The sequence below is a fragment of the Equus asinus genome, chromosome 22 (assembly GCF_041296235.1).
Source record: "Equus asinus isolate D_3611 breed Donkey chromosome 22, EquAss-T2T_v2, whole genome shotgun sequence".
NCBI classification, from domain to species: Eukaryota; Metazoa; Chordata; class Mammalia; order Perissodactyla; family Equidae; genus Equus; species Equus asinus.
Window position 1 is genome coordinate 51629148 of NC_091811.1, and position 22961 is coordinate 51652108.

At 45.3% G+C, this 22961-nt stretch overlaps 1 protein-coding gene across 8 annotated transcripts in view; it reads right to left on the reverse strand.

Annotated features, from left to right (window-relative positions):
* The window catches only part of FMNL3 (formin like 3), a 52474-nt gene extending 33337 nt beyond the window's left edge, over positions 1-19137 (reverse strand). For 6 of the 8 annotated variants that reach the window (XM_014862909.3, XM_070495163.1, XM_014862907.3 and 3 more), the window contains exon 1: positions 18740-19136. In XM_014862909.3, the coding sequence (XP_014718395.2) occupies positions 18740-18865 (126 nt within the window). In that variant the 5' untranslated portion in view covers positions 18866-19136. Of the gene's footprint in view, positions 1-18739 lie in introns of all 8 variants that reach the window. The other 2 variants (XM_070495162.1, XM_014862905.3) reach the window with 1 other exon arrangement.
* Positions 19138-22961: the final 3824 nt, after the last annotated feature.

The window sequence follows — 22961 nt, forward strand, 5'->3', positions numbered from 1 at the left end:
AACCCTCCATTTCTAACGTGGGAAGCTCCACCTGGATTTGTCTGACCAGCTTTTGTTGGTCATTAAACAGCACTTCCCTGTCCAGCATGACTGGGGTGAAACCAGCTGAATGAGGTATGTGTGCCAGATGCCTGAAGTTCAAGGCTTCTGCCTCAGAGTAAGAGGGAGACCATGCAGAGCAAAGAGACAGGGGAACTGCCCTCTTGGACACCACCTGGTGACAGTTCTCTCAACTCTGAACGGCATTTAAACATTGAGAGTGCCATAGATAACAGCATGGGCTTTGAAACCACAGATAACCTAGATTTGAATCCTGGTACTTTTCATGAGACAGTGGAAAAGTTATTAAACTTCTCTGAACCTCAGTTTCTTCATCTATTACATGTAGATTAAAATATCTATCTCTTATAAGAATTAAGTGAAGGGATAAATGAATGAAAAGGATTTTGCACAGTGCCTGGCACAGGAGAAGGGCTCTGTAAATGGTAACTGGGATGAGCTACTCCAGGAGTTGCAGCTGACACGAGTTAGCTTCTAGGTACAGACACAAAATACAATTTCATAGTACTTTAAAATACATAAAAGAGAGTATATAGATATAGCTGAACAATATAGATTAAACATATTTATTAATTCTTTGGGTTAGAGCAGCTGCACACATGCCCCTTTGAAAGATAAGACGGAGACACCAGTTGCCACCCAGGGGATTCAAGGGAAGCTGGGATGAGAATTCAGGGAGACAGAATTGAGTCACCGACTAAGGTGCTCTGCTGAGCGATCTGCGACAATGCCTCTAAGCTTCTGGAGGAGATTTTGCTAGTTGTCTTCAGTGTTCCGCCTTCTCTCAAATCCCCCACTTCCCCATTGTCACCTGACTTCCTCAGGCTAAATTTGTGGTCTGCAAACCTGAGGTCTGATTCTGCCACAAATCTCTATTTTCGGTCCCTCAACTAACTACTCTCAACGACTCTGCTTCTCTCCTTGTGACACTGCAGAGATCCTAGGAGTTGTCCCTCCCAGTCACTGAAGGGCTATGCTGTCTGTGGGAATATAGAGAAAGGCGTGAGAATGTTTCAGCCCCAAATTTTGTTTGACCAGTAGACAGCAATGACTCTTGAATATGTATTTCTATCCCAGACTTCTCTGAGCTTCAGCTGTAAGTATCCAACTGTTGCACATCAGACATTCCACCCAGACTTCCACAGGCTGTGCAACCTCAACTGGCCTCATCACTTTCTCTTCTACGCTTTTTTCTCTCCTGTGTTCTTAATCGATGGCACCTCCCTCTACTAATCTCGCAAGCTAGAAATCGGGGTGTCATCCTGAATTCCTCCCTCTTCCCTCAACTCCACCTTCCCAATGTCAAATCTAATCAGTCATCAAGTCCCCCAAATTTAATCTTTTTAATGATTTATCGACTGTCTCATTATCTCCACCATGCAAACAGCTCTGGTTCAGGCTCCCACTGTTGTCAGTCACCACACTATCAGGTCTCCCACTCGGCTGCCCTCTCATGGCTACCGGAATGTCCCACCCACCACTCAGAATCCGAGCATGCCACTCTCGTGTGAAAAGCATGAAGTACAGTCCCTTTCTCATGGCATTCCAAATCCTCCTTACCACTGCAGCCGACCCTCCCACCACTCTCTGCCTCACACCTCACGCTCCAACAGCAGCTGCATGAAGATTCTCCGAACACACCATGCTCGGTCTCACCTTGAGGCCCCTGTGCATGCTGTCACCTCGAATGCTTTCTCTCCCACACTTCTCCAACTCCTAATTATCCCTTTAGCCAGCAGAGATTTCCTCCGACAGGCAGTATTCCCCAAGCCCCACCTCTCCATGCTCCGCAGGTGCTCCTGCGTACCTACACCATTGCACTTCCCAAGCTGTATGTTGCAATTACATGTTTAACGTGTTTGTCTCTCCCTCCAGACTGCACTCCTGGGGGCAGACACTGTCTTAGTCATCTTTATTTCTCTGGCACTTAACACAATTCTAAGTGCTCAATAAATGCTTGCTGAGTGAATGAACACCAGGCTGCACTCGGCAAGTCTGAGGGCTGGTGTCGTGTCCCTCTCTCTCCCTGTCTCCAGGCAGGGAAGATGACACCTTAACCATTCTCAGTTCACAGCCTCAGAGGCCCTCCAGATACTGATGTAAATCTTTACCTGCCTTGCCATAGAACAAGGCCGGAGTAAGCTCTCTGCCCTCTTGCCTCCAAGATAATCAGAAGCAGGTGGTAGGGTTTTTATAATGTTATGGCATCATCTTGACATTTCTTTGGGCATCTGTAGGCAACAAGTATGAGATGACTTCTTTACAATTCTTGGAGGGAATCAATTGAGAAGTCAAATGCCACCAAATACTGTCTTGCTGGCTGCCCCTCAACTCTTAAGGTTATACTCACAACTTTTAACGAGGATATTCTGGAGAAATGACAGATAAATGCTTTGGGAGCTCACCAGGCCCTGTTGCCCCATAAATGCACAAGAGATTCTTAATTCCTTAGTCACCCACGATGCCAGCAGTAATTAGCCAAACCCAAAGGGAGCAATTAATAGCTGCTATTGGACCATCAATCTGGAACTCATGCCAGATGCATCAGAAAATAATCTGCAGACGTGAGCACTTCACAAGGGAGCAGGATTCACCAAGTACCCTGACTGCCAAGGGCCTGAGGATAATGAGTGCTTGTGTGATGCTGATTCTGCTGAGTGGCAAGTAAAAACAAAATAACCACAACCACAAACAAGAAGTCTGTCCAAAGTAAGGAGCCCAAGCACACGCTGGACAGAGAAGGTTCAAACAAAGATGCTCTTTCTCAGTGAACTCTCTCTTATCCACCCATTCTAGAACACGGTCTGGGCCTCACTCTAAGGCTAACCTTGAGGGGAGAGGAGTGTGTGATCCCCAGTCTGCAAATGAGCCCACACAACAGTGGCGCCCACCACCCCAGAGTTCAATATGGTCCCATTAGCATAGGTCTGGAGCTCAGCAGGCCTACGCTGGCTGTTCCAGCTTTGGTAAATACCCCAGTCCAGAGGGCTCTTAAAGTCTAATCCTTCCATGGCTATACCAGAGATAAAACGTGCTAAAGGGCAGACCAAGAGCTATGCCAGTTCCTGGAGGTCCTAAAGCCTATGGAGAGGTCATGACAAGGCCAACATCATCCAGTAGGGAAGCAAGGTGACTAATGTGTGGTGGGCAGGTCAGTGATTTTAAACTATGAGGTACATAGAACTAGTCTCTCCCCATCAACAGTAATTCATATTTCTTGAATATTCTCATTAGGCTCCTTAATACAAGCTCTCTGACTTCAAGAGGGTAGTGGTCTTAGAATAATATTTCTACTTAAAATTTTTTGAGCAGCCACTACGCCAGACACTGTCCTAGACCATTTACATATGTTATTTATTCTCACAAAATCCCCAGAAGCCAAGGATTTTTATCCTGATTATACAGATAAAGAAACTGAGGCTTGAGGAGGTTAAGGCACTGGCCCAAGGTCATAGAGCTAATAAATGGCAGAGTCAGGATTCAAATCCAAATCCACTAAGCCCCAGAGCTCTTGCAATAGGCCTGGCTGAGCACATGGTCACAGGTAGCAGGAATCTCAGCTTTCCCTATAGCTTCTCAGGCCAGGACTCTTATTCCTCCTCCAGCCAAGAACACCCAGAGTGACTTCAGGAAATCTTGAGAGAACCAGGTTTGAGGAGCCCTAGAAAGACAAGGATCTACTTACAGTTAATCAGCACCCTGCCCAGCCCTGCAGACAGTTCTGACAAGTGGAGCCGGGAAGAGGCAACCACAGGCTCTGACTGGGGCCCACCTGGGGCGAGGAACCAGCAGGGCCCCCAGAGGACCCACTGATCTGACCCCTGCCCAGACTGGCTGTGCGGCCATAGGGAGCCTCCTCTTCGGAGACACGCTGGAGAGCTGGGATCCAGAGTCCAAGGAAAGTTGCCCTTCCCTATTTCACTCTTCTCTTGTACCTCAATCCCAAAAATTGCCTTGCCACCTTATCTAAAATATCGTCTCCATTACTCTATCCCCTTACTTTCTTTCTCTCATGGCACTTACCCTAGCTAACATTATATACCTGTATATTTGTTTATGGTTCTCCTCAACAAGTGAACTCTATGGGGCAGGTCTGGCTCTTTTGTTCACTATCGTATTGCTTATGGCTAAAATACAGAGTAAACACTCACTAAATTTCTGTTGAATGAATAAACAAGTGATCACACAAACATTTTTAAAACTCTACTTGCATCCTGATGGGCTACATGAAAAGCAAGACTGAATAATTCCTGCTTCCCAGAAGCCCCATCAAACCTATTGTTGGACCCTAACGTCCCTTCCAAATATCTCCCTAAAGTCCCTCACAGCTCACCCCCAGGCCCACAAACCCTAACCCACCCCAGAGCAGGTACTAAAGGGAGAAAATGGAGCAGCGCCTAGGGAGGAGACACATTTCTCCTCCAGTTAAATACAGCCCAGGACCTCTGCAAATTAAAAGCTCCCTCTTTACTGAATCCACTCAGCTTTAGTTATAGGTCGCACTTTTTATTTTTGTAACCAGCCAACCCACCAAATTATAGGCTCAGGCCACCGGTAGGCACGCCAAACACTGGGGCAGCCTAGCAGAGGCACTGCCCTATCCGGCCTGAGGATGGGTGCAGGAGCGAGGACTGAGCACCAGTCAAACCTGAAAGGGCAGAGGGCACGATTGCTCTGCAGGACAGGGTCGAGCGAGGAGCCCGGTCTCACTCAGGCCAACATGCTGCCCAGAAGGAAGCCAGATTCCACGGCTCTCCACACAGCAGCCACAGTGAACTCTTAACCTTATAAAACAGATCAGGTACTACAACTAATATCCAAACTCCTTACGAAGGCCGACAAGGTCCCCGTAACCTGGGCCCTGCTCACCTCTGTTCTGCCTCCTCTGACCTCTGTTAAGCATCCTTGTCAATCAATCTGGAATTCCTTTAGTTCCTCAAATGTGGAAAGTTCTTCCCTACCCCAAGGTTTGCACAGGTTGTTCTCTCTTCCTAGAAAACCCTTCCCCTAGATCTTTACAGGTGGCTATGAAGATGGATCCGGGTGAGCGGGTTTGCAAGACTGGAGTAGAGAGACCACCAAGGAGTCTATTACAACAGAACAGGAAAGAGATGAGGACTACCACAGCAGCGGCAGTACATATGGAGAGAAGGTGAGAGGAGTAAGTAGCAGCCTAGGGTGACTCCCAGGTGTCTGGCCTGGGTGACTAGCTGGGAGAGGGTGCTATCCTCCTGCACCCCCTAACCCCCCCACCCCAATACAGTGTGCACGAAAACACTAGCAGGTAGTAAGTAGCTCACAAACATTGGACACTTACTATGCAATGAGATGCATTTATTGAGCACCTACCATGAACAAGGCATTGTTAATAATAAAAATTATTTAGTACAAGACAACATTTCACCCTAAAGGAAGGCAAGATAGATTTGACAAAGGAAAGGATTAGCCCAAAACTTGGTGACTAGAAAGGGAAGCTTCTACATTTTTGGACTTTTGCAGTTCAGGGGTGACAGGTGGGATCATCTTCCATCTAGTTTTACTTAAACAAAATTATTCTGATTCTCTAACCTATAAGGATTGAGCATTTATTTCTCATATATTTCAATCATTCAACTTAACAAGCAAACCCATGAATGGCCAGGAACCACTTACCAACTAATCTCTATTCCCGGTTGAAAGGCTGAGCAGGAAGGCCTCCAAAGCCCTTTCTAACAACCAGGGGCTCTTCAGACAAAACTCTGTGAACTGACCACGCATCCTGATCCGAGCTCACCTCACCTCCTACAGCTAGGATCCTCTATCCCAGCAGGCAGGGCTCCAGGCTGCTCCTCACATAGCTGGCTTGTTCTTCCTCGTTAATCCCCTCGCCTACTGCTCTGGCCTACAGCAGCCTCTTCCATCCTGATCAACATCTGTCACCTTCAAGACCTGACTTAAAGTCCGTGTCCTCCTTAGAGCACTGGCTGATCAGCACTCCTATGGCTTGCTGGTCCTTCCATAACTCTCCAATCCTTCTGTGCTTGTAGCTGTGTGGCCCTCATCATCTCACAATCTTCATCTGGTCTCCACACAAACATGTGATTGGGCAAAACAAATAGTATCTCCGTGTTATAGATAAAACAACGAGGCAAAGAGAGCCTCACAGACAGAGCACACACACTTGTTTTAATTCTCTAGTTGTTCAAAGTACAGTTCTAAATATATATTTTGTCTCTCTAACTTAGAGTGCATTGTCTTCTATTTCTTTGGTATTCTCCAAAGCACTCAGGAAAGTCCTCTGTAAACAGCAGGCATCTAAGACATATTTCCTTAAGAAATCAAGAAAGGAAGGAAAATGAAATGAAAGCAGAAAGTCTCTCACAGACTCTCTGTGAATGTCTCTGTGTCTCTGTGAGACATCTCTGGCCTTCCTTTAGAGGCCTTGGTTATGCTCTCTCCTAACAACCTGTTCTTTGCCTCCCAAGAACTTAGCATAATTGGCAATTAAATATTTATTTGTTTAAGATCTGTCGAGCCCTCTAAACTCCGTGAACGCAGAGGTGATATTTGTTTTTTCACCACTGTAGACCCAGTGGTATCACCAGCACACAGTAAGTCAAAAAACAAATAAATACTTGTTGAATAGCAAGTGTTCTAGTGGGATAGTTGGAATTCAAGCCCAAGTCTGGCTGACTCCAGACCCCAAATCTTCCTATCACACCTCTTAGCAAAAGAAGACTTGTTCTGGAACTTCCCTATATTCTGCTGTAATCCACACAATTCCCTTCAAAGCAGTACTGAAGTCAAGGGGGGCTGGCCCTGGAAAGAGAAGGAGACTACAGTTAAGGACGTGGGCTTTGGAGTCAGACTGCTTAGATTCAAATCCTGACTTCACCGCCTGCTGACTGTGTGAACCTAGGTGAGCTATTTAACCTAACCCTCTGTTTCCTCATCTATAAAATGGAGATAATAATAACTACTTCACAGAGTTGTGATGATTAAATGAGATAATATGCATAAAAGCTTTGCATTGTACCTGGCATACCACTGGCACTCAATTAATGTTAGCTATTAAAGTGATTAGCTATTGTGTCTGGGAGACAAGAATCTAGAGAACTCAGCTTCCACAGGGGTCAGGGCTGCTGAACTGCCCTCACCTTGAGAAGCTGAGCTGCACTGAGGCCCAGAGCTCATGTTTATTCTCTTTGCTGACTTCACCTGCTACAGCTCTGCTAAGGCTGAAGGTGCAGCTTCCACTGGCCTGGAAATGAAAGAGGCTAAAAATATACAACCTGGCTACGTCTAGGGGACCAAGACTGCCTACATTTAAGAATTTAAAATACAGCCTCAGGGCAGAAGAGCATCTCTTAGGATTCTTTCTACTACGAAAACTAATGCCGGGCTCGGCACAGGGCAGGGAATGGGCCGTGGTCAGTTGCTGACCCCACTGATGTCCTTTCTCCCTCTTGCTCTGTTCTTTCGGCTCAGTGCAGAAAGTGAGAGGAGCTTTCTTTTTTGCAATAAAAGTTGAGTCCTCCGCCTCTATTTTGATTCCTTTTTCCCTTAAAGGAGAGAGAAATACATGGGTACAGATTGTAAAAAAATTCAACCAACTCAAAACCTTATAGAAGAAAAAATGAGTCACTGTCCAGCCCCTAACCCGATCCATTTCCCTCCATCGGTCGCCACAGTTAACAGCTTGGTATTGACTCTTCCAGGTCTTTTTTCTATACATTTGTATACAAACATATATGGCCTTATAAAGCATTATAGATAGTCTTCCTTTAATTGCCTTTTAAAATGATTATATTTATAGATACACACACACACAGATCTTGGAGACCCCCATCAGCCACAGACGTTTACTGAGTGCCTCCCCCGTTCCAGGTATTTGGCTGTACAGTGGTAAGCATACATAGACTCCCCACACTTAGGGAGTCAACAGTCTGGGAAGACAGATAATAAGCAAGTAATCAAACAAATTCAAAATAGAAAATAATGCAAAAGAAATGAGTAGGATGCTAAGATAGAGAATAATAAGTGAGGGAGGCCTCTCTGACAGGTGGCATTTTAAAAACTGAAACCTTGAGTATAAGCTGGATTGAGCCACTCGAAGATCCAGGGAAAGCGTATTCCAGGAGAGGAAAAGGCTTGTGTAAAGGCCCTGTGACAGAAAGGAGCTTGTCCTGAGCTGAAAGAAGGCTAATGTGGAGTTTGGTAATCAGGAGGGTAAGTAAGGTTAGAAGTTAGCAGGAGCCAAATAATGCAATCTTAAGGGCCAAGGCCAGGAGTTTTAGCCAGAAGAATGATGCTATTTGACTTATATTTTAAATTTGGCTGCTATGTTGAGAATGGATGGGAGGATGGAGGAAGGGGCAGTAGAGGAAGTTGGGAGGCTAGTTGGTTGGACATAACACAAGTGAGAACTGAGACTGGCTTGGACTAAGGCAGTAGCAGTAGAGATAGAGAGAATGCGTAGATGTCAGACATATTTTTGGAGATGGAATCTGCAGGGCTTGCTGATAGATTGGGTACTGGGAAGAGAGAAGGAAAAATTAAGGATAACTTCCATTATTTATTTGCCTTGAATAACCAGATGAATGGAAGAGAAATAGATTTGGGAAGGAAACAGACAATCAAGTTATTCCCAGGTTTTCACTGTTAAACAATGCAGCCCTGAGAATCTCTTCTATGTACTTTCACACACATTTGTAAATAGTTCTGTAGGTTAGTTTCTGGAAGTGAAATGGCCAAGTTAAAGGGTATGCACATTTGAAATTCATAGAGCCTATAAAATGCCTTCTAAAATGTCTGTACCAAATTACCCTACCATTAATAGTGTATTAACATACCACTAAAGACAACCATGAACACTGTCAATCTTCAAAATTCTGCCCAGATGATTACTATAAAAAGTGTCTCATTTAAATGTCCATTTCCTTAATTTCTAGTGAGGTTAGAATTTTTTTCTTTTCTTTAACTTTTAGTTATATAACTAACACATAATTACATTCTTCTTGTAAAAAATAGCACATGGTATAAAGCTGAATTCCTTTTGACTCTCCTGTTCCCATTATGATTCCCGCCCTGCATCCTAGAGGTAACCATTGTTATTAGTTTTATTTGTTTCCTTCTAGAAATTTTTCTATACATTTTTAAACCTATATATATATAATCAAGAATTAAGCATCTTTTAGAAGTTCTATTTCCAGCAGTCCTTTTAGAATGAACAAAAAATCTAAATGGAAATTTTTGCTTAAGGCCTCTCTAAGTAAGTGACATTTAAGCTGAGACCTTCTCCACGTTAGTTAGCCCCTCTGAGCCCCGGTTTTATCACCTGTAAAATAGAAGTGAAATAACTGTCTTACAGAGTTATTGTCAAGTTTAATGAGATAATACACATAAAAGCACATGGCATATACCCAACAAAGGTGAATTCTCTTTCCTTAACCTACACAAGTTATATCCAGGCATTTGGTGGAGACCAGAAACAGAGCCATTCCTATAAGGATCAGATGGGAAACTCCACCCAGAAAAAAACAACATTTTTAACCTTATCCTGAAAAAAACTTTCTTTCTTTTAAAGATTTTATTTTTTTCCTTTTTCTTCCCAAAGCCCCCCAGTACAGAGTTGTATATTCTTTGTTATGGGTCCTTCTAGTTGTGGCATGTGGGATGCTGCCTCAGCGTGGCTTGATGAGCGGTGCCATGTCTGCGCCCAGGATTCGAACCAATGAAACACTGGGCCACCTGCAGCAGAGCGCACAAACTTAACCATTTGGCCACGGGGCCAGCCCCCTGAAAAAAACTTTTTGATAACAAATAAGACACCCAAAAGATCCAAATTTTTCTTCAAAAATTTTAGTATGAAATATTCTGAGCACTCACAAAAAGTATAGGTCTTTTTTTTTTTCTTTCTTTAAGGTAGAAAGCAGGAAGATTTAAGCATAGCAGTAACTGCTCGAGACTGGATGTTCACAGTCCCCTCTCAGACACACCCTGGGAAGCCAGCTGCCTGGATATTCCCGAGACCTTAGGCCTGTGGCGGGGCGGAGTTGTGGCTTTAGGCAGGTAGTACCTCCAAACACAGGATATGACCTAACCTTTGGGCCTCACGGGAAGGATGCCAGTGGTTCCCCTGGCTTGTCAAAGTACGTCCTGTCATCCCTACCTGAATGTTCTTGGAGGTTGAGGGTCTAGCTCAAAGGGGCAGAACCCACCGCAAAGTGTCCTTAATCAAAGTTAAATCAAAATGTCCAAAGGCCAGGATATCTCCCTCTCAATGGGAGTCAGCCAAGTTTCAACAAGCTTTCTTTTCTGGAATCACCAACAGAGGCACCATTTTATCTGAACTGATAACCAGGGCTCCTTCTCCTTACAAAATATCAAGAGTACTGTTTGTATCAAGGAGCTCCTGCAGTAACTTCTCCTCACCCAGCTCTCCCTTCCCATTCCTCTAGGCTCAAAGCCAGCGATTTCCTAGCTGATCCAAGAATGGACTTTAAACCCCCAAAATACTATGTGTGCGCATGTATGCATGGAGGGAAGGAGAATTAGGGTCACAGGTTTAACCAGATTTTCAAAAGGGTCTGCTACCCAGAAGATTCAGAAGCACTGTTGAAAGATCTCTCAAACATATTCCCAACCTAAAAGAACTTGCCCTGGCTTGAGGAGCTAACTGGGCGTAGGTAATGATCAGCAGTGATGTATGTATACCCCAAACTGCTCCTTGGTAAGTTTTAGGTGACAGCCCACAGTACAGAGGGAATCAGGCCTTAAACCTACAAAGAGGTAATAAAAAGAGGTCCAGCTCTTGCCTGAACGTATGATAGGAAATGGGAAAAGCAAGAAAGCACCAAAAACTATGGCTCCACCTTCACTTTCACTGCCCTTGAAGCTTCATCCCCAACTGGGACACAGGAGATCAGAGGCACAGATCAGTAGACAATAATTCTCAGCAGAGGTGCTATCAGCCTTGCGGGCAGGATCTTTTTTATTGTGTAGGGCTGACCCAAACCCTGTAGGATGGTTAACATCCCCAGCTCTCCAGCACTAAGAGCTAGTAGCATCACCCAGTCAGTGTGATAACCAAAATATCCTCACTTGTTTCCAAAAACTCTCCCCTGAGACATTACCTCCCCAGTTGAAAATCACTTCCATTTATGGGGATGGAGGTGGTGGTGTAGGTTATGCATGTGGCCACAAACATTTATTTGTAGAACCTTTATAGATTGCAAAGTATTTTCATGGTTTTGTCTACTTTAAACATCCCTGAAACCCTGGAAGGTAGGTATTATCATCCATCTCATAAAGGAGGAAATTGGCTCAAAAAAGTTATAGGTTTTGCCCAAGGTCATTCAGCTGGGGGAAAAAAAAAAAAAAGAGGCTATAAAGCTGGATCAGAACCCAAGCCTTCTGATTCCAAAACTGATGCCCTTTTTTCCAAAACATCCCTAGCCAGAGAGAGTCTGAAACCAAGTACTTCCACTGGGAACCCAGATTTTTTTTAAGCTTTCATGGGAAACACTGTGAAAATCTAGGGATTGGCTCCCCAGGAAGGAAGCTGGTTAAAAATGAGCAGAAACTAACTTTGATCTAAGCTGTAGGTGGTTCTTAAAACAGGATAACCACCTCCTAACATACTCAAATGCCGGGTTTATCCCCAGCTCTTACCTAGAGAGGGGCTGAGCAACTGGAGGAGGGCTATGACATTCTCTAGTCTAGATCTGAGTAGAAAAAGCGAGTAGGGGAGGAAAAGAATACACGTGCTTCCTGTTAATGTTTTTAAAGACCCAGAGGCAAGAGCACCAGCCCAACTCCAATCCTGGCAATAACCCTGGGTGAGGGTAGAAAGGTGGTAAAAGAGATGAAGAGGGGACAGGGGAAGAGATGAGGACAAGAACTGAACATCCTGGGTATACAACAGCCTAAACCCTTCCTCCACTGGCAAAATTTGTCATATAAATAATTCTGCTAGCCCCTTGTGGTTCTGAACATTATTTAGAACACCTTTCAAGGACCTCAAAGTACTTTATAAACTGAGAAGAGTATGCATATTGGTAAAACTGGGAGTAGGGGGAAACTGCTCCCAAAAAATCCTATCCAGTCCTCCCCTATTCAACAAACTACAAACCCACAACTTTGTTGTGAGATGATGGAAGACAGAAAGGGCAAGAGGATTCTGAAAGATGAGAAGTAGAGAGGAGGGTGGGAGGCAAAGACAACCAGAGTATCTCAAAGACAGACAGCCAGCCTGACACATCTTTCTTGGGGGACTCATTCTCCCATGTGGAAGGAAAACAAGGTATAAAGATGTGGCTCTGCCAAGGGAGTCAAAAGAGAGACCGGAAATGGGAACTCAGGAATTCCAGCTGCCCAGTTCATCTCTATTCTGGAATCCACTTCTCTTCTTCAGGGACGATAGTCTTAAAACCCTTAAGTTCTCATCTGGTGCTATTCAAAGGGGGCGCCCTAAACTACCCCAGTGAGGAGCAGGGGGTGAGGGGGCTGTGTGGAGACAGCACCCTCTCTTATCTGCAAAGAAAAAGGTCCTTCCTCTTCTCTGAAGTGCATTTCCGAACTGGAATGAACCCCAGGCCTTTCCCTGGCACTGCTTCAGCTCAGCTCAGACTTGGGAGAAATGTTCCCCCAGAATGGAGGTGACCAGCCTAGTCGACCAGATAACATGCTGACTTCAGGCAGCCAGCGCTGCTGTCTCCTGGGCCCACTACAGTCAGTTCTGGGGCAGATACTTTGGTCTTGACCACAAAGCCGGGGCCCTGGCTCCGACCAGCCTTCCCAGGCGACCTCAGGGGAGGATCTGTGGTCTCATTTCCTTTCCACCTTGGCTTCTTTTTTCACTTCATTGAAGATTAGCTATTTCCACCACGACCAGTTCCTGTTCTCACCAGCTGTAGCGGTTGTTTCCCCACAGACAAAACTATGAAGCACTAGTGTGGCTGCCACCTGGACTGTCCCAGCTGCAGGAACAGACCCAATCAGTCCTGAGCTAAAGTGCTTTCTCATCCCAGATAAGACAGCAGGGAGAAGAAATGAAGGGCAGGAAGCAATTCCAAGAACTCCACAGTGGATATACTGGTGTCCATTTTATTATTATTTTAATCTTACATATTCTCTTTCACATGAGAAAACTATAATGGAAAAGTGTGGGAAATGTACATATTATTTATTACACAGAGATATGTATATATAATAAATCCAAAAGAGAGCAAAGGTCACAAACAAAAGATGGCCAAAACACTTACGATGAAATGTTGAAAGAAATGCAAAGTAAAACACAATACCATATCTCACTAATTAAACTGGCAAAGATTTTTAAAAAGTTAAACCATTTGGTAATGGTTAGCTTTTAGAGAAAAGGAGACATTCACACTACCAGTGGAAAAGCCAACTGGTACAACTTTTTTAGAAGGTATATTTCTTAAGGGCCTTTAAAAAGTATATACCCTTTGACCCAAGAATTCTAATTCTAGTAATTTATCCTAAGGAAATAATCAGAAATGCACACAAATATTTATGCACAGGATATTCATTGCAGTGTTATTTATAGTACCAAAAAAGAGAGAGAGAAATACAAGGTACTAATAAAATACTATATTACGGAGTAGTATGCAGCTATGAAATCATGATACTGTAGAATATTTAAACGAATGAGAAAATGCTTAAAATAGTAAAATGAAAATCAGTTTACAAAACAATATGCACAGTATGACTCTGTTAAATATATGTAAGTACATCAAAATGTTAATAGTGGATGGTGAGATTATAGGTGATTTTAATTCTCTTCTCTATACTTTTCTACATATTTTATGCTTTTTATATTTTTAACTTCCAAGTTTGCCTAATAAACGTTATTATTTTCATAATCAGGAGAAAAGAAGCTATTCTCAACCCTCTTCGCTCCCTTTGAGGATACTCACATGCATTAATCTCTTTTTTAAAAAACCATTTGGAAATACGTATGTAGGACCTTAAAAACATTATATCCTACAGCCTAGCAAGTTCAATTTTGAGTTTCTGTTCTAAGGAAAACTCTAACTATTGAAAAGGCTTTGTACAACAAGATGTTCATCATGACATTGTTTATGATGGCACACAGAAGCAAACAACCTGAGTGCCCAACAATAGAGGGACAGCTAAGTAAACAACGGCACATTCACTTGACGGACCATTGTACAAGCATTTCAAAGTGTTTACAATGACCAGCCTGGGAAAACTAATGAAATAACAACAGCCAAAAAAAGCCAAACTGGATAAATATATATATATATATTTGTATATATATATATATATATATATACACACACCAATATCACAACACTGTACAAAACCCTAAGCAGAGAAAAAAATATGAAAGGTTATAAAACACACTGGCTCCACTTGGTACAGGAACTAGAGAAAATATGGATGTTTTTCTTCAATCTAAATTTTCAATCTTTTCTTCTTTCTAAATTGCCCATGCTTTTTTTTAGAGAGTGAGTATTATTTCAAGAGAAAAAACAAAAAAACCCTGAATCTCCCTCTAAGCAATGAAAACATTCCCAAATGACAAGGAGTCCACTCCATTGGTCCCATCCTCCCGCAACACACACATACTTCTGCAAGTCTAAGGGAGGGTCATACGGGAAGGTCAAGTTATGAGGCTCCTCTCTGTGGCCTAGGGTCTTCTCAGTGGGATCTCTGAACAAGGGGGGTTCCTCTGACCAGCTGCTGTCAAGGGCCCTTTCCCTCCCCCAAGTCCTATTCCAGCCTGAACTAATTCACCACAATCCCCAGGGCTGGGAATAAAATTTCCACCATGGCGATTTGGAACTTGATATTTAGTCCAAGTTTTTCCCAGCCCCTTTCTGCATCAAAGGAGACCACTCAAAGCCTCTTAGACAACTAGCACCCAGGGCAGCTTAGCTCCCACATCAGGGCTACACTTACAGCAAAACCCCAAGTCATCAGTCATCACTAGGGAAATGCGAAAGGCAGAGCCACGGCAGGGACAGCCTGTCACACAACCCACCCTCAGGCCCTGAGAGCCTCCTCCCAAGGGATATCCAGGGCTTTTTCTGGTGTCAAAACCTTTAGACTCCGTTTCAAGTCTGTAATAAGTCAGCAAAGAGAAAAATCAGGGTACAAACACAGCAAAAGCAGATAGCTATCCTTTCAAAGCCATCAAAGCCCTCTGCCTCCCCTCTCTAAGGAAACACCAGTACTGGCCAGAATACTAGCTTCTGAGCAACTAAGTGCAGGTAGAAGTCTAGTTGGGACCAAAACACAGACAAGGGCTTCATCAGAACAGAGATTGGCTCTCATTCTGGCAGTAATAAAGAGGACCTCCAATAACTGCCCATCCCTAAACTTCTCGATACTCAGTAGAATAGGGACTGCTGCTCAAACAGGGGAGGAAAAGAAGGATCCCAAGAAAATAGCCTAATACAGCAGCTTCACAACTATTTTCATATCAGGGCACACCTATATTTGTACAGGACACAGGATAAATGGTGGAAGCTAATCCCAGCCAGAGGGGACTGATCTGGGACCTTAGCTGCCCCCAGGGATGAGGGGATCAATATCCCAGCACACCAATAAGGAAGCCCTGGATTAGGGCACTGGGCTGGGTTAGGACTCTTGGCATCAATGTCCTGCACAGATAACCTCATGGCTTCAGACTTTGAGTTCTCCAACCTCGGCTGACAGGCTATGGGTCAGATCATGTGTCTGTACCAGAAAGCTGGGAGCCTGTGGTCTTGACTCAGCAATGATACAACTTCCCCAGCCAGGGTGCTTTTCAGGGGGGTTTCCATAGACACACTGGCATTGGGGAAGCCCTCCATCTGACAGCAGCAGGCATATCCTGAGACTGGCTATACAGAATGGGGTAATGGGTTTCACTAGATTTCTCAACCGAAAATCCCTTTTTGGGAATACAACTGATCTCAGATCTGAGTCACTGCTGAGAGCTACAAATTTAAAAGCTACCATTTACTGAGTACATAGCAGATGCCAGACTCTGCTAAGTACTTGACTTCTAATTTCATTAAATTCACACAACAACCTCATGTGGCAAATACTATTATCATCCCCATTTATAAGAGGAAACTGGGACTCAAAGTAACTTGCTGGAGGTCAAACACTTTTCTAATTGGCGACATGGAGGAGCCAGTATTCGAGCCCACACTGACTTGAAAGTCCATGTGCTTAACCAGGACACTAGCATATCAGCTCAACAAACCCCCAAATAGCTTTTTCATAAACCAAACCAATCACAGAGAAGCTGACAATCTGGGAAAGAAAATAGTGAAAAAGGAGCAACTCATCTGACTCTTTTACACAATCAAGAAAAGAAGAAAGTCTATATTGAGTACCTACTGGGTGAGAGGCACCTTACATACATGGCTCACCTAATTCTCAAAATCCCACCAGGATGGGAATTATTAGCCCCATTTTACAGATGAGGAAATCTAGGCTCAGAGAGGTTAAGACAATTGCCAAGACAGAACCCTTGCTTTTTCTACTACACTATGCTTCTCCTGACTGTTCAGGAAATACACCTGAGCCTGTTCCAGGGTCAAACATCCAACAGCTAGTACTGTTCCCAAAGGACAGTAGGAAGGTCATGTTTCAGGAGCAGAGGAAAGAGGGATCTTTAGGAGCCCCCAGAGAAGAACTCAAGTGCCCATGAAAGCCTGATTTCCCTGTGTTGGACAACTGAGGTAGAATCCCCTCCTCCCCTAAGATGGCTAACTAGCCCTGGCCTGCCCTGTTCCAACCCCACCATCAGCAGCAGCTCAGGCACACAGACATAAGACCAAAACAAAAGCCACGAGGAAACAAATCAAAACTTTATACAGAAAAGAAAACTTGCAAGTGGGTGGTCTGGTCCCCAGCTTGACCTAGGCTCTCTGGGTGCTTGGCTAGTAATCAGGACACCATGTGCATTTTGTGACTATTAAGCCACCATTTTGCCAACTAAACAAACTTGTCAACCAAGCTCTGACGAGGACATGATCAACTCTGGTTCTGAGCTCTCACAACAAACGGGCTGGCAAGCCCTAGCTAAGGCAGCCCCCCACCCAGTCCACCTCAGACCATCTCTGTCCAATTTCTGTAGCCACCTCAAGCCAACTCGATGGGGGTTTTCACACCCCCACTGGAGTGCAGATTCCCTCCCACTCTTTTCCCCAACAGTTGAGCTCTTGTTCTCCAGGGCACCAAGTCCCAGGCTTTCCTCCTCAGCCTCAGAGTTGGCCACAGCACATTCGTAATCACTGACTCACCCCATCCCCCTGAGGAGGCTGAGGGAAACGCAGAGGGCCACAGGATGTGTGGCCCAGATCCCTGTGGCCCTTCACAGAGCTGGTGGGCAGAGAGGTGCCAGTAACACTGCTTCCCCCTTGGAATCCCATGGACCCTCTCAGATCTGGCTATGACACCAGGGGGCCGATGTCAGACTCTCCACCACGAAAGAGGCCAGGATCTCTAGACAGCTCCACTGATGCCAACAGATCTAATCTCCCTATTCCACAGCAGATGAAATCCAATAAGGCTGCTAAGTCCACAACTTATCCCTCCTCATGATAAAGGCAAAGGTGGCCCTTCAGGCCATCCCATCAATAACAGCAGCCTTAACACTGACTCTTAGAGAGTTCTTTAAGGAACTGGAAACTATTTCCCCAAGTTTCTCAAAGATTTACCTCTGTTAGCAAATGTTCCATCACTTAGTTCACTTTCTTACTCTAAAACTTCATCTTTAGCTCCAACATAATTCTCTGGCTCCATCCCAGCGATACCAGCCCAGATCCTCTCTATCCACAGAGCCACTGACATCAATGTCCAATTCTCACACCAAAGGAGAATCCCAAAGTCAGTTCTAAAAACTCATCTACACAGATCATTTGGGAACCTACAGAAAGACTAAAAAGAAGGACAGGCAAAGAACACAAACCAGCCCCTAGGACTTAACATAAAAAGCGGGGGGAAAAAAGCAGGAGGGATGGTTTGTGTATTGTTTCAATTGGAAAAATACACTAGAGAAATGGTTTATCCACATGTTCAGCCCTTTTAGGCAATTCCACTATAACTTTGCAGGATGCCTGCAGGCTGTTCTGAAAATAAGTACTGTAGAATGGCATCACTCTTTATTCCATCCTCTTCAAGAGCTGCCAGCCCCCTCCCCATTCCCCCTTCTCTCTCCCAAACATCTGGTCCGGGCTAGGAGTGGGACCCACTCCCTGGAAAGCCTCCATGTTAACATGAGAGGCCGTCTCCCCACTTAGAGAACCCTGACTTAGGCTGAGGAGTGGGCCGGCCCTGAGCCTCTGAATTCCCCCGCACCAGCCAGAGGCTTAGGAATGAGAATTCTAGGGACCCGGGGAGACTTGCCGGGGAAATGGGGATAAGTGAGAAGGGCAGCAGAAGGCGGAGAGAGGAAGAAGGCTGGATCCCGGGGCGGTCCCGGCCTGGGGACCCCTCCTCCCAAGTGTCCAGCGGTTGAGGCGTCGGTCGAGAGGACCCCGACCGGGCTGTCGGGGCTGCTCAGAGGTTCCCGGGGAGGCACTGGGGGCCGAGGTCTGTCGGGGTCTCTGAGTAAAGGGGTGAGCGGGACCGGAGAACCCGGGCAAAGTCCCACCTGGGGCGCTGGGACCTGGGGGGGCGGCAGGAGGGGGAGGGGACTGGGCTCAGCTCTCACCAGCACCAGGGCGAACCTCTCTTCCAGCTCACAGGGCTCAGGCATCGGCATCTTGCCGGGCGGCGGCAGCAGCGAGACGGAGGGCGGCTCGCCCGGGCCCCCCTCAGCGCTCTCCAGGTTACCCATCGCGGCGGGGCCCCCTCGGGGGCCTCAGCCCCCCACCTCCACGCCCGGGGGCCTTGGGCTCGGCCTCTGGGATCCGGCTCCTCCCTCAGAGCCCGCTCCCCTAGTCCCGACTCCTCGGCCCAGGCGGGGCGCGGGGGGCTCCTCGGGGGTCCCACAGGCGGCGGCGCAGGGGACAGCGGCACTAAACGACCCGCACGGCGGCCACAGCTCTCGCTCACACCCGCCGCCTCGCCGCGCTCGGCGCGCCGCCCCGGCGCTGCCCCTCCCCGCCCCCCGCGCTCTTTCCCTTCCCCCCCCGACCTCGCTTCCTCCCACCCACTCCAGCCCGGACTCAGGCTTCCCCCGCGAGCGCCGACTGCAGCCCGCGCGCCGCGCGCCCCATTCATGCAGGCCCCGCCTTCCGCCAGAGGCCTCCCGGGCGGCCCGCCGCGCCCCCGCCTGCTCCGGATTGACGGCCACGCCTGCCAATCACAGTGCCTCCCGCCCCCCGGCGGCCTCGCGCCTGGCGCTTGGCGCGCCCTGGCGGACCCGGTGGGCATCTAACTACCGTGGCTGCTGAGGGTGTGAGGTGTGCGCTTGGACACCCGGGAAATGGACCTGGCTTCGAGTCACAGCACCCCATTTCCTTTCAGGGAACGACTACTCTCTTGCTCTCAGTCCACGTAGAGCTGAACTTCACCAGCATTCCAGGGGGCCGCATGACCCAGGACTGACCAGTCACCGCATTTTCTTGCTCTACCTTCAGAGACTGTTTTAGGGATTGACGCTTGACCTAGGTCCAGAGTATGACTCATTTCTAAGGCTTTCACTGGAACAATCAGGAAAGAGACACTCTCTTTCCATTAGGGCTGCTGAATTGTTAGAATAAATCTGGAGCTGCTGGTGTTCATCATACCATCACCCATCACACCTCAAGTCTGCTTGAAAATGAAGCCAATTCAGAGGAAAGCAAAGCAACGAGATAGAGACGGAGTTCTAGCAACATGCTGAGAGCCGGAATCCAACCATGTTTGAGATTATCACCTTGACTTTTCATTCGTTTATTCAACAAATATTTACTGAAAAGCTGATTATATGTCAGATACTGTTTTAAGTATTGAAGATACATCTGTGGATGGATGAAAAGGCGCACAACTTGCCCTCTTGGAATTTACATTCTGGGTAGGTAAAGAGGTAGACAATAAACTAAATAAGTAAAATGTACAGATGTTAGTGATCAGTGTTAATAAAAATAAATCTGAAAGGGGATAGAGGTGGGAAGGAGGTTAAAATTTTAAATAGGACAATCAGAGAAGCCCTCACTAATAAGATAATATTTGGATAAAGATCTGAAGAAAGTGAAGGAGTAAGCCATGTAGATATCTGGGGGAAGAATGATCCTGACAGAGGGAACAGCAAGTGCATACTATGCCTAATGTGTTAGAGGAACAGCAAGGAGGCCAGTGTGACTAGAATGCAACGGGCAAGGAAGAGAGTAGTAAAAGATGAGGTCAGAAGGGTAACCAGAAGCCACTGTGCAGGGCATTGTAGGCTATTGTAAGGACTTTGGCTTTTCTCTAAGTAGGATAAGTAGCCTTTGGAGGATTTTGAGTGGAGTGACATGACATGATCTAATGCATTTTAAAGGATCATTCTGGCTCTTGCATTGAAAACAACTTGAATAGAGGCATGAGCAGAGAGACAAGTTAGGAGGCTATGACAATAATACAGGTGAGAGATGATGGTTGTTTAGAGCAGAGTAGTAGCTGTACAGGTAAAAGAAATGGTCAGAATCTTGATGGATTTGAAAGTAGAGCCAATACAAATTGCTTGACAGTTTGAATGTCGAGGGTGAATGAAAGATAACTCCAAAGTATTTGACCTGAGCAGCTTGGAGGGTGGAGTTTTCATGAACTGAAATGGAAGAAGATTGTGGGAGGAGTAGATTTGGTGAGAGAGAGCCAGAAAGGGAAGATCAGGAACAGGATCTGGGACTTGTTGAGTTTGATTTGCTGATTGGACATCCAAGTAGAGGTAGCTACTAGGCAATTGGAGATCCAGGCTGGCAATATCAATTTGAAACTCATCAGCGTATCTGTGCTGTTTAAATCTGGTAAATTCTACTTTTTTGTAAGTCAGTGTGAGTGGAGTTTCTATTGTTTACAACCAAAAAGAGGAGTCCCTGTCTTTCCAGACCATTGAAACTCTCTCCTGAGAAGCTCAGCCTCTTCCAATCAGTTGGACAAATCAGTCAACTCACATTTTAGCCCTCTTTTCCTTCCCCCCACCCCACCCCAAACACACACTTTCCCAACTGCTGTAGCAGATTCTTCTAGGGCAGAAAAGTTATAACATGACTGCAGACTTCTACTAGACAAAAAATTGAATATTCAAGAGGGTAAACAATTCATTAGTCATTTATTGCAGATGCTCAAAGAACATCTAGTAGAAAGAAGAGACTTGATAAGACAGTAAACAGCAGTGTATTCACCCTTGTGTGGTCTCTTGGTCCCAAATCTTTTATTTTTGGTTTTGCTTGACCACCAGATTTACATACTCTAGGGTGTTCTGGAATCTGCTAGATTACTACTTTCATTGTTAACTTTCTGCTTATCTACCTTTAAAGCTTTCTTACTTTATACAGGATAAAGCCAAAACTGAATCTGATATTCCTTGATCTGTATCATCTTCAAATGCATCTTCAATCTACTTTTCCTGTCTTGCTTGGCTTTGGTATTTCATGAACACTTTGCTTCAGCTGGAAAGGTCCATCTCCAAACAGTAGTTGTGCATTCTTATGTCTTCAGCTTTGCTCCATGTGATAGACAGAAAAATGGCTCCCCAAAGTACCCACATCCTAATCCCCAGAACCTGTGAATATGTTATTTTGCATGGCAAAGGGGCTTTGCAGATGTGATTAAGTTAAGGATCTTGAGATAGGAAGATTATCCTGAATTATCTGGGTGGGCCCAATGTAATCACAAGGGTCCTTATAAGAGGGAGACAGAGGGTCAGAATAAGAGAAGATGTAACAGCAGAAGCAGAGGTTGGAGTGATGCAGGGCCACAAGCCAAAGAATGCAGAAGCCTCTAAAAACTGGAAAAGGCAAGGAAATAGATTGTCCCCTAGAGGCTCTAGAAGGAACACGGTCCTGCTAACACTTGACGTTTAGCCCTGTAAGATCTATTTTCAGACTTCTAACCTCTAGAACTGTAAGATAATAAATCTGTGTTGTTTTAAGTTTGTGGTAATTTGTTAGAGCAGCAATAGGAAATGAAGTCACTTCTCCTGTGTCCCTGATCTGGATTTCTACTTTCTTCTACACGGCCTATTCAAATCCTACCCAGGCTCAGCATGATTTTTAGTTTTTAACAAAATGCAACAACATTTATTGGATGCCTATCACGTGCAAAGCATCTTGTGGCTAGATACCAGCAGATAAAGAATGTAAGATACAAAGATGACTAAGAGAACCTCCTCAACTTCAAAAGAGCTCCAGTTTGGGGCATGGGAGGTAAGATAGAGCAGAGGCGGAGTATGTTCCAAGTTTGAAGGCACCAGATAGGATCGTTTGTGTTATATTGGTGAGTACCAGCTTTTAAATCCCATCCTGGAATTCTCCCAGATTTAAATGATCATGACTCTCATTTTCTCTACTTTTCATTTGGAACTTACTTCAACAACATTTACTGATAGTCTATTACATGCAAGGCACCATGCTAGGTGCAGCGGAGGATACTCAGATACATAACTTGTGGTTCCTCTACTGCCTTTTGTTGTTTAATTTTTTTGTGTATCTCTTGTCTAGACTGTGTGCTTTTTTGTTTGTTTATTTAAGACATATGTATCGAGTACCTCCTTTGTTTCAAGTACAAAGGAAAGTTCAATGATGAATAAAATCTTTCTTTCACGTGCTCACAATCTAGTAGAAAAGACTCTCAAAATAATGTTTACAAAACAGTTGATAAGTCTTGTAACAGAGGAGTGGACGAAGTGTTGCCGAGAGAACTGAGGAGCGAGCTGTAAAGGAAGGCTTCAGGGAGTAGATGACACTTGAGAAGGATCAATAGATGTGCCAGAAGAAAAAGTGAGACAGTGTGATGAGAAGGTGATGGAA